This window comes from Branchiostoma belcheri, unplaced genomic scaffold (genome assembly GCF_001625305.1).
Source record: "Branchiostoma belcheri isolate BF01 breed outbred unplaced genomic scaffold, Haploidv18h27 scaffold510, whole genome shotgun sequence".
Classification (NCBI taxonomy): domain Eukaryota; kingdom Metazoa; phylum Chordata; class Leptocardii; order Amphioxiformes; family Branchiostomatidae; genus Branchiostoma; species Branchiostoma belcheri.
In genome coordinates this window covers 1-14214 of record NW_017804144.1, presented here as the reverse complement: position 1 = coordinate 14214, position 14214 = coordinate 1, and the positions used below count along the sequence as shown (strand labels likewise).

The 14214-nt window shown below is 39.2% G+C and overlaps 1 protein-coding gene across 1 annotated transcript in view; it reads left to right on the top strand.

Moving 5' to 3' along the window:
- LOC109480610 (E3 ubiquitin-protein ligase TRIM71-like) overlaps positions 1–10631 on the top strand; it is a 13237-nt gene extending 2606 nt beyond the window's left edge. Inside the window, exons 2-4 of the mRNA XM_019782839.1 lie at positions 6303–6476; positions 7232–8069; positions 10433–10631. Coding sequence (XP_019638398.1) covers positions 6303–6476; positions 7232–8069; positions 10433–10631 — 1211 coding nt within the window. The remainder of the gene's footprint in view (positions 1–6302; positions 6477–7231; positions 8070–10432) is intronic.
- Positions 10632–14214: the final 3583 nt, after the last annotated feature.

The following is a 14214-nucleotide window of genomic DNA, read 5'->3' as shown; positions in this document are numbered from 1 at the left end:
GGGGGGGGTAAAAGTGCCCGCGCCAAATTTGATGTCACCTAGCGTCTGAACGGCTAGTGCTAGAACGGTCAAACTTGGTGACTGATCTTAGAATATTGTTGGCAACAATTATCTATCATTGGAATAAGACAATGATTTTTTTGTGTTGCCTTGGCAACGGGTTAATGACAGGCATTTTTTTGCTAAATTTTTTAATTTTTGTTTCAACAATAGAATGTAATGGGTCTTATGTCAAGTTACTCATGGTTTCTAATATTAATAACATCCAATATAATTTTATGTAAATTTTTTCAATAAATATGCCTAATTTATGCTAATTTAATGACGTCATTGGCCAAAATCCAAGATAGCGGACCATATCATTAGAACAGGTATATACAGGTTATTTTCATTAAAATTTCATCAATACTTTCATTTCTTTTTCCAAAAAAGGTTTAAATGAAGGAATTTATTATGTTTACAGTGTATTTTAGGCTATCATAAAAAAATATTTTTGAAAATTCAAGATTGATGATCCAAGTTGGCGGATATCTTAAATATGCATGACGTCATTTTATGACGTCACGGGTGTTGCTATGGGCAATATAAGACTTATTATATCATACCCGGGCCGCGATCATGTTCGATAACGGGTTCCGGACCGGGCCGTACTTAACGGTACGGCCCGGTCCGGAACCCGTTATCGAACGCTTCCCTGGCTTCCATAAAACGATTCGAACGCGTTTCGCCCTAAACCGCGTGTGCCCCTTTCGAAAATTCGAATACAGAATCCAGACGTTGGAATTGATGTTGTTGCAGTTTAGGGTTTAGTGGTACCAACTTTTGGCTCATCTTGCATTGAAAGGCGTGTTTTCTTGGGTGGGTATGACATAAATAAAATACAACTCGGTCCCGGCTCTCCCGCGAGTCGGATCGCCCTCCGGCCTGCGGCCGTCGGGCGATCCGACCCGCGGTCGGGCCGATACCTCGGGCGATACGGAATACCCCGTGTTGTATTCTATATGTACCCCCTAATATTCTGTCTTAAACACTTTTGGTAAAGTTATGTTGTATACTATTTAGTTTTCAGGGAATAACCTATCTAGACGGTTTTGGCCAAAAAAATCACATTAATGACGTCATAATGACGGCATATTATGTCATAACGACATAAAGATTGTAAATATGATTAACGTTTACTAGTACACTATCCTCTGAAAATTTGGTGGTCATACGACAAACCGTGCGCGAGTTCTGAGGGGGGGGGGTCAAATGAAATCCCACCAAGCCCAAAAAAAGCCCGGTCAAGGTAGGGTTAAGATCCAACACTGAAAAAAGTGTTCTTACCTAAAGCTTTCGACCAGTCACTCTGGTCTTCCTTGAGTAGACTGACCCAGTGATGCTGTGGCCCCCATCGCGGTTTACGGAAGGATGATGGGCCCTGATGTAATTAGCCTGTTACACCCCTCTCAGAAAATATTTGTCCAATATTCTCACAGTGTCCAGTGAAACAAAATGCCCAGGTGACTATGTGGATGTGTTTTACACTAATTAAACTGCGCTCTCATTGGTCATCCGAAAAAAACTAATTAACCAACCCCATATAAGGCAAGCGCCCCTTATGGTTCCGGGTCGGAGTTTAAATCTGGCCAGAGTCTAAGTAAGTGCGCAGTAAATCGCCAGAAACGTGACTTTGTATGGTATGTTTTGGCCGCGATATCCCTGAAATCGTAATATCTGTGTACATATATTTGTATTTTCTGAAAAGCCTGTTAGTTGTATGCCTTTATGCAATTTTTGGTGGTCCAGCGAAAACTTCCTGGTATTAGTCCGCGCGGATGGTTATTTGCCCTTTTCGCCTGACCGCCGAGATGGTACGTTCTATATGCGTTGTGGGTGTGTTCGAGCCATGGAAGATAGCGATAAACGTATCGCATCGATTTTAATTAAATTCAAATTTTGGAAACATTAGGTTCTGAACTTCTTCGAGTACTAAGCCGTGGTTGAAAATGTCGAAAAAAATTACCCCTTACATGAAAATGTACTTTGATGTGCCTTATTTACCTCTAAATAAATTTGGCGCACAAAATATCAATCAAGTGTATTGATAAGCGGCACGGCACCCCTTTCCACCAAAAGAGTGAAAAATTCCTACCCGCGTTTATTACAGAAATGACAGCCCGTCGGGCTGAGGGTGTCAAATTGCTCCGAACACGGAAGGAAACTCCGGTCCGAGACCTTATCACTTCACCCATTTCGTCGGAGACATCCGCAATGCCGAAGATGTTCTTTGTTGTTCTTGCCTTGGCAGATGACACCACACTTCTTCTCCTTGTGGGTTTTGTCCTTGGCTGCAACGAGGAGGTTCCTTAGGGCTGTGGTCGTTTAAAGCAAGTTGTAATTCCGTGGGAGTTAAAAACATCTTTCTGTGGGCTTCCTACAAGTCCTTGATGTGTGGAAGGACGTTCAAACCCTTGGACCTAATTACTGCTAAACAGTTGGTGATCTGTGAAGAGTAGCTTTGTTGATGGTCATCTGGGGTTAGCCGCAGATTTTTACTGTTTGGGTCAGGTGGGACCTCTCTGTCTCTAAATCCTGTGGGTCTGAAACTATGGTGTTGGCTCATCAGGGCCCATCACCCTTCACTCAGCGGCGACTGGAGTTGACATCATATACCAGAAAACTTTGACCCAGTGTTAACGTCACACGTGACAGCCTCACTCTATTGAGGAAGACTAGAGTTACTGGTCAAAAGCTCTAGGTAAGATAACTTTATTGTGTTGGATATAAAGTTTTAACTTCAAACATGAAATACCAACACAGATAAACTTTCATGACAATTTGCATTACGGCTATGAAATGCATACAGTGTTATAAAATGTATTATCATATAGGCAGAAGGCGTCGACCAATCAGAATGCTCCATTTGTCAGTGCGGTCGGTTATTAGAATACCATTATGCTGGGGACAGGGCACTAATAGTAGTGTTAAGACTTGTAGTATTTATCTATTAAAACGTATTGTAGTTAATTTTTAATAATTTGTTTCAGAACACAGCACAATTGAAAAAAAAGAAATTTTAACGGACGATGATTTTTGACATCCCCACTAAAATTGTACTGTTCCAATGTCACATGATCACCACAGATCATTGTCTAATTGATCTGTTTTTCTGTCCATGTCATCTTGTTTCACGTAACATTGAATGTGAGAGTTTTTTTTGGCAATGGAGGAATTTTATAAAATACTTTTGTCAACTAACTGTCAGTTGGACAGGCTATATGATAATAACTTTAATGTCCCGCCTTATCCTCGGTGTATATAGTGGTATAGTCCCTGGTCAGATGCAATAACTACCTCATAAAACACCTCGTTTGCTCCGCTCACTTGGTGTTTTATTCGGTGGTTATCACAACTGACCAGGGATTATCTCACCATTTACAGCTAGGGGCTGGGCATCAATCCGTTATTATACAAAATCCAATTTATTTACCTTCAAATCAATTGATGTAGGTCCACAGCAATTTAATCATTTGGTTTTCGGATCCATCCGCTTCCTTTTTGTCTGATTTGAAGATAAAATCACGTTCTGAATTAACTACAAAATGCTCATATTTTGGTCCCAACAGTTGACTAACATGGCACTAATCTGCAATATTTCAGGATGCACCCGTCGCCAGCTCTGCTTAGCTGCAGTATATACAGCTACGGTCCTTGTGTCGTGCGTCGTTATTGGAGTCTTTCTCTGGTTAACTTTAAGCGCCCGGTCAACAACGGTAGGTCTTATAGCCGTGTCTTGCTGTCGCTGTGTTCACCGTTTTGTGAGCTTTCTTTTGCATTTTAGAGTTCTCGTTTAGTTACAGGGCAGACGTCACTATTGCGCTGCACAGTAGAGGCCCTAAAAGGGTTGTATTTCTAGTTAATATGTTTGAAAATCCCTTCCCCTCAAAATATTACCAGTTTATTGGGCATAATGATAAACCTGAGTGATGGGGTCTTGTCTGCCCAGCTGTTGGCAGCTGTTTTCAGAGTTTAAGCTGGTTACCCCCCCCCCCCTGTTTTCTGTCTGTATTTGGGAGGCAGACTCTTGTGGTTCTCTAATGCAGGAGAATTTTTTTAAGTTTTGAAATGTGAGAAAGTACCTTTCTCATATTTCATGGAGGACATGTTTCAGTGTATTTAACCGTAGTTTTGTACAACTCAAGGTAAAAGTAAAGTCTACCATTATGTATATGTATATTGTCTGCATAATTACCTTCGCCAAGAAGGTTATGTTTTCAGTAGCGTTTGTGTGTGTGTGTGTGTGTTTTTTTCGTATGGTTTAGCAAGATAACTCAAGAAGCAGTGGATGGATTGGAATGAAACTTGGTAGGTTAGTAGGTCTTCATGAGACCTAGAAATTGCTAGGCTTTCCTAGGTACTGCAGCTAAACTTCCGGTTTTGATATCTCATGTTCTGGACATGCTAGGGTCACGAATTTCGATTGGTAGATAGCTCTTTGGGTAGGAAAGAAGTGACATGAGTTTTGGTTCCCTAGCGCCTTGTTCTGGAACTGCAGGAGCATTTGTCGAAAAGAAATTGAAGGACGATAACTCAAGAACCAGTTGACCTATTGTCTTGATTTTTGGTATGAAGGTAGTTGAAGTAATGCTTGACATAATCAAATGGCAATTATGCAAATCACGAGCTAATTTGCATAATTAATGAGGAAATTCTATAAATCTGCTTTGTTCGATTATAGAACTATGAAACACTTGTGACATCTACTTGAGAACGAGAAAAACATCTGAGGATATAGATTATGTAAATACGGACCTTATTTGCATAATTAATGACAAATTTTTATTATTCCATAGTTGTAACTGCTTGCACCTCGAATTTCATACTTGCCACATTTGGAAGTTAAGTGAAGGTGAACATCAATAAACATGATTTACTCAAATCATGACCTCATTTGCATAATTTATGATGAGGTGCTATAATAGCCTTTGTTATGCTAAGGCTGTCATTGGATGGAGAATATGATTAACTGATATAATCCATGCAAATAAGGCTCTTATTTACAAAATCAATGATTAAAATTGTATAATTCGTCACCCGCAAGGGTTAACATCATTTGGCGAAGGTATGAGATCGTGGAACTCTTGTTGGACTATACGATACTTAAAAAAGGTCAAGCTTCACAAAACAGTAAACAAGAATGTGCAGATCTCATACCTAGGCTTGTGTAAATGTTTTGTATTCATCTCATTGTTTATGAAAATAAGGTTATACTTATAATCATAATTCTAATTTGATGTTAATTCAAATTCGATGTAACACTTAACTAACCTCGGCATGTCATAAGTATGAAATTCGCAACATTTACCGATAAGGAATCATAGTATTTTCCCCATATAATTATGTAAAATTGACGTTAAATTTAGACCTTTGTCTTCCTACGACCTACCCACACACTTAAATTCGTCAAAAACCCTTAAAGGCCTTAAGTTATGTCGACCAGAAATATTCGGAAATTTGTGTTGTACCATTTTCGTTATCGTGTGAACAATGCAAACAAAAAACGGGAACACACAAACACAGACACACATAGAGAGAGAGAGAGAGAGAGACCTTGAAAGCTGGTGTGTTTTGCCAAAGGGCAGTTTAACAGGCTTTATGGATGCAGTTACAGTCACAGACACAGGCCGAAAACAAAACCTTGTGCACACAAAGTTGCATGATCCTTTAGAATTAGGGAATAGATTACTTCGCTTGTTCTTTCAAAACATCCGTAAAAATTTGATCAGGTCGGTAAACGAATGAATAGCAAAGTTCTTTGATGACAACTATTTATTTTTTTACGAGCCGACGTTTCAATGACCGCCTGTAATCTTCATCAGGGCAATTTAAAGAACTTTGATATTCATTCTTTCAATGCAGTTTAATAATACTACTACTACGACGATTTCTACCACTTCTACTGTCTATACTCTTACCTCTGTACCAACCGGAGGTGGCAGCTCTGTCTCCGCGTTCTCAGCAGTCTCCAACACCTCACAACGCCAAGGTGAGACTAGGACGAAAGTTTATCTGTTGGTAGGAAATGTTAAAACATAATACTTCACACAAGAAGCTAGTTTCAAAATCCCTAAGGGAGAGAAACCTACTGTGCATGAATCCAGTTTGTGCCTGAACGCAGCTAGAACTTTGCAGAGATCGAGTTAAGTTGAAATCTCAGAGGGCCCTTCCAGCAAGTTAGTGAGCTTTTATGTGTTTCGTGTGTTTCAAGAATTTGATCGCCACAAACATCGCGCTACTGTTGTTTGTCTTTTTCCCGATAGTTACTCAGAAATGGCGGGACGACTACCGCTGTGGAGACGGTTACACTACAGGTGATGGGAGGACCGCTGAGTGTGACCCTGACAGTAACTGGCCATGCTGCTCTCCGGGCAACTGGTGTGGGAATACTGCAGCTCACTGTGACTGTGCGGGCTGTGTCTACTACCATAACACAGGTACTTAATGATTTATGAAGGTGAGTCTATGTGTATGTATGTTTCATGTACCTTTATACATCTAATGTATGTTATGTATGGCAGGTGAAAAATCAGCAGATAGCAATTATGCAAATAATGATCTAATTTCAATAATTAATGTGAATATTCTGTGATTCCACACACGAAAGTAAAGTAAAGTATTCTGTGATTCCGTATTAGTGAATTTTGGGAATTTTATTCCTTGTGCCATGCGTGTTAAGTTACTTAAAGGTTATCACTCTGCATATATTATGTTAATGTTTAGGTCATGTGCATTATCAATGAGTTGAAATAAAATATTGCCAAAGAATAGGAATTTAGGCAAATTATTGTAATTTGAGTTCAGAAAATCATTAGTATGGTAATTATGACCCTATTTCCATACTCAGTGAGACAAATGCAAAAAATAAACATTTACAAAAACATATTTTAAGGATGTATAAGGTCTCCGAATTTTTAATATTGTTGCAACTGTTGTCAACATATACGGCTTAACATTTTACAAGAAGGCGTGAATTGCAGTCTTTTTGTGTGTATGTGCGTGGGAGGGTGTGTTATTTACATGTATGCATGTGTGTTGCGTTAGTGTGTTTGTCGTCCGTGCATGTTTGTGTGTGTGTGTGTGTGTGTGTGTGCGTGTGTGTGTGTGCACGTCCGTGCATGTATGTGTGCAGGTTTTTGTGTAAATACACCACATTTTAACATGGGAAATGCGCTTCTTTTATGACTCCTAGAGAGTGGTGACAGGAAGTTGGAGAAGATTATTACCATTCGAGGAAATGGAAAAGAACCTGACATGACAGAGGCGTACGGAGTCGCCGTGTCTGCTGACAATGAGATATTTGTAACCAGCTTAAATGGAGTCAAAGTCTTCAGTATAAATGGGAACTATCTTCGCCGCTTCTCAACGGCACTGCCGGGTAAAAATGTCTTTATCATGCCTTTTGATGTTGCTATTGGTATAGAGCCCGACCGTCTGTGGGTAGTGGGAACTATTTTGAATTCTGGTGGGAATGCGGGAAATGTGCAGGTTGTAACGTACAGTAGGAGTGGTCAGGCCATGAAGAAGCTCGAGACGAGAAGTTCGAATAACGTAGGCTTTACGAGACCTTTTTTCCAGCCCTCCATTGCGATAGACGTGTGCAGCAATAAAATCATCGTCGGACAGGGAAGTACAGTAAAGATGTTTGATCCAGACGGCTCTCTGTATCGGAGTTTTAAAGTGTCATCAGGTAGTGAGGGAGGGATCGGAGGAGTCACATCGGACAGCGAGGGAAATATACTGCTTACATTTTTTAATAGCGCCTTTAAGGCTGTTGCAATGTATAGTCACTCCGGAGTCAAGATAGTAGAATTTGCCGGAAGGGGTAATGGCCAGCTGTATAATTTCTATGGTATTTGCCGGGACAAGTTGGGTAATATCATCGTAGCAGACAATGAAAACAACCGGGTGGACATGTTCACAAACCGTGGGGAATTTGTCCGAACAATTGCGAACATTCAAGAACCGACTGGTATCGCTATGGGACCAGATGGAGAGATGGTGGTAACTACCGTAGGTCACGATTTAAGGTCTCAATCCACCGTAACTATCTTTCCACGCCACATGGTTCTTCCTTAACGTCATAGGGAGAATTAATTTTTCCCAGGTGGTGGGGGGGGTGTTGTCAACAGATTTGTTTGAATTTCCGTCCGAGATTTGTTATTGAGGTCCCGGAGAAGCATGGTGACTTGGGGAATTTTAGCTGGACTTAAGTTAAGTTGGTGTAATAATATGGTACCCCGGCGCTCCGTGTTGAATATGGCATGGTATTTTCAAGAGTTGATGTCCTCAGTAGTTAACCCTAAACAGTATACCCGGGGTCCGCGTGGACTCCAGCACTATGTATGCTATAATATATAATTTTAAGGAAATTGTCACTTCAATACAGTGCCAAAAATTGCGTTTCTCCATTTTAAAGGAAACATTTATATCTGATTTTCTTTTGGAGTCCGCGATCGTAATAGTTGTACTGGCATTCTTATACATTACTTTATTTCCGTTTTTATGTATTTTATACACTTATCGTAGGGGCACCAAATTTAGTCAGAGAATGGTGTAGTAATATTTTATTTATATTAACAACTTTGGTGTAGTTAAAAAGTCATTTGACATCATCGTGACGTCATGTATGTTTTTTTTTATTATCAATTTTTTTCTGTTGAACTCAGATAGAGGAAAAAAAATAAAACTTTAAGAAAAAGTATCTATGATGGAATATTAAGGTCTATTTAGAGGCCTCTGACAACAACACTGACGTCAAAACAAAAACATTTGGAACTGGTCGCAAACAAACCATTGTTTTGACATAGCTAAATATAATTATAAATCCGCAATACAACATTTGGATAAGGATAACAATAAGGACATTTTAAACTTTGCCTGCATGTCATCTAGCGGAGAGATCACGACATAATGTACAGGGTAAGTAGGGCACACTAGTAATTAAAATAAACAGCGCACCGGCGCATAGACTTAAAAATGTTTCATCAAAGTTCGTAAGACTCGCTTGTGTTGCGCTCAGAATTTAGCAGATGAGTGCCACTTTCTCGTACTTTGTAACTCGTTTGTAAAATTGTAGTTATTAGTGGTGAGACGTCATCTTGCTTGATATTGTCTGCACGCTGGGGAATTTAGTAGTCTCATTGTTTCTGATATTGTCTCCTTGAAACACTGCTGTTTTTTTTAATTTACGGAGAAACTCCTAAATCGTAATGTAATCTAGTAGTACATTTGTAAATAACCTTGTGCAAATAAGCTGCGAACTTTCAAAGCGTAACGACGCCACTGTTTCAATATAACTGTGGCATGGTATATTTACACACTGCATTTTGTAAATAAAATGGTGACACACACTTTCTGTAGCTGTATGTTTTATTTCCGGAAGAATAGTTAATGTACTGTTTTGCTTGCTTCTGGTTGAATCACTAGTACATTATATGCGTGTCCCGGTGAAGAAATGAAGCAAGTTGTGAGTGTACCATTACGAGCTTGTTATGGTACACCCATGAAATAGTTGCGGTGGATCTTGACCTCTTAAGTCACTAAACTTTGTGGATAGTTAAAAATTAAGATTTACAGTACTCAGTTTGCTAGTTTCAATGAACAGCTTGACCGCTTGAAGGAAAGGCGGAACCACTTTGTTCGCTACGCTCACTTGGTGGTTTATTCGGTGGTTATCAAACCTGACCAGGGATTATCACACCATATACACATCGGGGCGGGGCATTTACCCTTTAGTAATGCACACATTATTTAGTAATGCACACATTAAGCCCTACATATTTAACACACTTTTAATATACAATCAAATCTTCCCAAAACAACCAGCCAGGGGACCGAATTGACAAGCGGTTGCCATGGCAACACAAAAATTATTAACTTATTTAGCCAAAGTGAAACTTTTTCCAGATACATTTTAGGGGAGCTCACCAAATTTGATTGTTCTAGCTCAAGCCGTTTAGGCGCTATTTGAGATTCAAGTTGGCGCGGGCCTCAAAAGACCACTCGGTCTGAATAGGGTTTAAAAATCTGTTTTTCCTCTTTTTGTCTTTTCTTCACCAAAAAATAGGAAAAGGTCAAAATGTAAGATTTTTGTACGTAATGTGGACTCAGAGGTTCACACATCAAGTTGCAAAATAATTGAGCTGGTAGCATGTTGATAATTTCTAAAAATTAGCAAAGAACTGTTCTGGGGTCCGCGCGGACCACAGGTGTACAGATTAATCAGTCCTGGAAGGTGTACTGTTGAGGGTTAAATTGGTGTAGCCTTAGTGTGGTTGTGTCAAATTTCATCACCTTTTGAAATATGTTCTCTCTATATATATTAAGGGATTTGCATGGGACAAATTTCTTGTGTCTGAACGGTTCACAACTTTCTGCCTTACCGCAACAGAAAACCTAAAGTCCACAAAATCTTCTCACCTAGCAACGTCCTCATCCTGGAGAACGTGGCTCACCTGGACGAGATGCCACCTACCGGTTCCACCGTGTACTCCATGCCCATAAAAATCGGCCAGGGAAGCGGCGCTCCTGCCGGGTCTCCGCGATCGTGGACGGCAGAACCAATGTTGTGGAAATGTTTTCGGACATGAGGCCAATGGAATACTTCATTCTTGATTAGATGGACCAATCTTTGTTTAAATGTTGTCAAACTGGGAAGGTTCCATCTTAAACTTGGATGACTTGGCAAATAGGTCGCTTTGGGCAGAAGTTATTTCGGAACGTTCTATTTTTATACAGGTGTGAATTTGGAACCATTTAATGAGAAGGACCCTGAGGTGACCCGGAGAATGACCTGCACTTTATCTCAGCTCATAAAGTTTTGACTATCGCCAATGAGACTGACTTAAAAGAATCTGACCGACAATCCCCCTTATTTTTTGGTGAGTTTTCACTTTCAAATGTCTGTGAAGTCTAATTGGAACCGACGGCTTGCCAAGATGGACTCTGATATGGTGTGTTCCAACAATCCTAGTGTTTTCCTAGAGTCTTAAAGACATCTGATACAATTTCAGGGTGGCGAAACAAAAGCATCCTGGAGAGGAAATCAGTCCGATGTCGACTTTTACTGCCATTTCTAAGTACATCATGTCATACTTGAAGCGCTCAAAATAAGCTACGTGAGCAGTCTCTTAATTTTGGCGTACCACCCATAAATAGCTAGAAGGATACAAAACAAAGAGCCGTTTTCTGTCAGCGATATCGCATTTTTGCAACACAGATATCAGTATGTTTAGGATTGATTCGACTTACTACATTAAAAGAATGACAAGAAAATTATGTTGTTTTGATAATATGTCATTTTGAGCTATTTTTGACCTAGCATAAGGTTCAAACCAAACTAGTTATTTACTTGAAAGTTACATAGAATATAAAACAACAAATTGTCTATGAAATGCATTCTTGCAAAGTTTAAGTCCTTGTTTCGTTGCTACGCACTTGTCCTTTAAGTCGGAAAGCGGCCTTTGTAGCAAAACTGAAAGAGTACTTAAGTTCCTGTCCTTGCTCAAAATGAGTACAGTCTACATGTACAGGAATAGCGGAGTTGACTGAAATGCATGTTTTCCACATAGACATAGTTATACAAAGACATAGACATAGAGTGATAGACTACATATTAGAAAGATGCGCAGGGATTTATTATATTTATTCAAATATAGAAACAAGTCAAGTCTTCGAGAGTCAATAATGTGGGGACGCTAAATATGACTGTATAAGACTGTTATCATCAAATTAAGATAAAATGGCATACGTTCAATAACAGCCACATTGCTACAACTATATCATGCAAACGTCGATGCTAACTATTTCATAAACAACCCAAGGCATAGATCTGGCAAAATTAGAGATAGAAGAATTAAAACCTTTCCTTTTTCATATTAGACTCCCAAAGATAGCCAATATTTTTCATTAGTAGACAAGTGAAGAATATGGCGTACTTTCAGGGACAGGTACAACCACTAGAACACATGAATCTGACCTATGCAAACATGCATTTCAAAGACAATATATAGGTTTACATTCAGTGTAAATTTAAATAGCAAAACAGTTTACTGTTGAGACTTATGAGAGTCAAAAGATAGGACAAGATGACATGAAAATATGCAAATTGCCCCTATTTCAGGGACAAGTGCGTAGCAGCAAAACAAGAACCCAGACTTTGCAAGTACGCATTCCACAGTGTACATATTGTTTTCTGTTGTAAATAAATTTCAAGTACAGAACTAGTTTGGTTTGGAACTTATGTCAGTCCAAAAATAGCACAAAATGACATATTATCAAAATAATGAAAACTGACCCACTTTAAAGGACAAGTGCGTAGCAACGAAACAAGAACCCAAACTTTGCAAGCATGCATTTCATAGACAATTTGTTGTTATATATTTCATGTAAATTTCAAGAAAAGAACTAGTTTGGTTTGGAGCTATAATGTTAGTTCAAAGGTAGCACAAAATGACATATCATCAAAACAACGAAAACTGACCTACTTTAAAGGACAAATTGCGTAGCAACGAAACAAGACCCAAACTTTGCAAGCATGCATTTCATAGACAATTTGTTGTTTTATACTTCATGTAAATTTCAAGTAAAGAACTAGTTTGGTTTGGATCTTATGTTAGTTCAAAGATAGCACAAAATGACATATCATCAAAATAACGAAAACTGACCTACTTTAAAGGACAAGTGCGTAGCAACGAAACAAGAACCCAAACTTTTCAAGCATTCATCTGATACCTCTATAGTGGTTTATTATGTGGTGTAAATTTCAAGCAAAACATTTTCCCCTTTTGGGACTTACAGTGCTTCAAAGTTGGGCACAATTTCAGTTTTTTACACCCTTAAAACAGTGCATTGTATTCAGAGTGCCCAAGACCTCAGATTTTACTGAACATTGGCTTTACTGCTATTCTATACAAGTTTAGCCATTGCTCTTATCAGCACATCTTGCTCTTGTCGTTACGCCAAATCACTGATCAGGTATAGTGCCCTAAAGTTAGCCAATTTCTATGTTTTGTACATGCCAAAATCAGGACGAATGCCCTGTAAAACTTTTTTGGCCGTTGCCAGTGGCAACAAGGGGTTCTGAGCAAAAAGAAAGCTATTCTGAGGGGTTATGTACCAAGTACTATCACTGTGCAATAGTGTTTAGTTATTGTTATCATTACTACATTAGGTGGGGCTGGGCTGGCGGTTACATACACCACACCGTGTCTTTCTTACAATATTTGCTTTAGTGCATTCTGTGTAAATATAAGTGCTCAAGCTTGAGTGCGTCACCACCTTGGTTGTTTTCGCTGTCTTATTTGAATAAAAAAACTTCTAGGTAGGTATTTAATATCTATATCATTTCCCGGCCCGGAGTCTCTATTGTGCGCCGTTTCGTCCTGCAGACAAGCCGCTTTTAGAGCATCATCGTAAGTACAGAAAGTTCTCCACATCTCCATATTACTCTACTAACCACTTAGATTAAAGAGCGTCATTGCAATTTTGATATTTTAGTTCTTGTCGATCTGTAGTGGAAAATTTGGTGTGTACCATATGTACGAAACAGAACAATGGTCCAAATTCGAACGTAAGCGCGTCTGTTTGGGTAGGATCCATAATTGTAAAATTATAGCTTTGTTCCAACACAATAAAAACCCAAACCGTGAATTTTTAGTCAATCTCGTCAAACTCCGTCTGATGACTGATGATTCACTGCGCTTACTTTTCGGACGAGAGCAACTAAAAATTCATGGTGAGTGTTTCTCGACGCTAAAATTCAACAACTATGGTCCAAAATGTGCAGAATGAGTTCTTTGATCTTTATGTGGTAGCGCAAATGAACAAGCCTAGTTTTAAACATGACTGCTGGCATAAAACTACTCAACAAGGCAATGTTACATTTGGTAATTGTCTAGGTGTAACTTTTTAACCACACTAAAAATAATGAAAGGTTTATGACTAAATATCCTCAAGTTAGTCAAGAAATAAATCAGGTAACAAATCAGTATGTGAGGAAACCGTAATCATATTCAAGTGAAATCAACATGTCAGATGCATCCACATATGAGACGTCACGTACTTCAACTAGTTTGATATGCATTGTCTGGTGTGTTAAGGTCGACTCGTGGCGGCGATACCTCTCTCTCTCTCTCTTTCTCTCTCTCTCTCTCTCTCTCTCTCACACACACA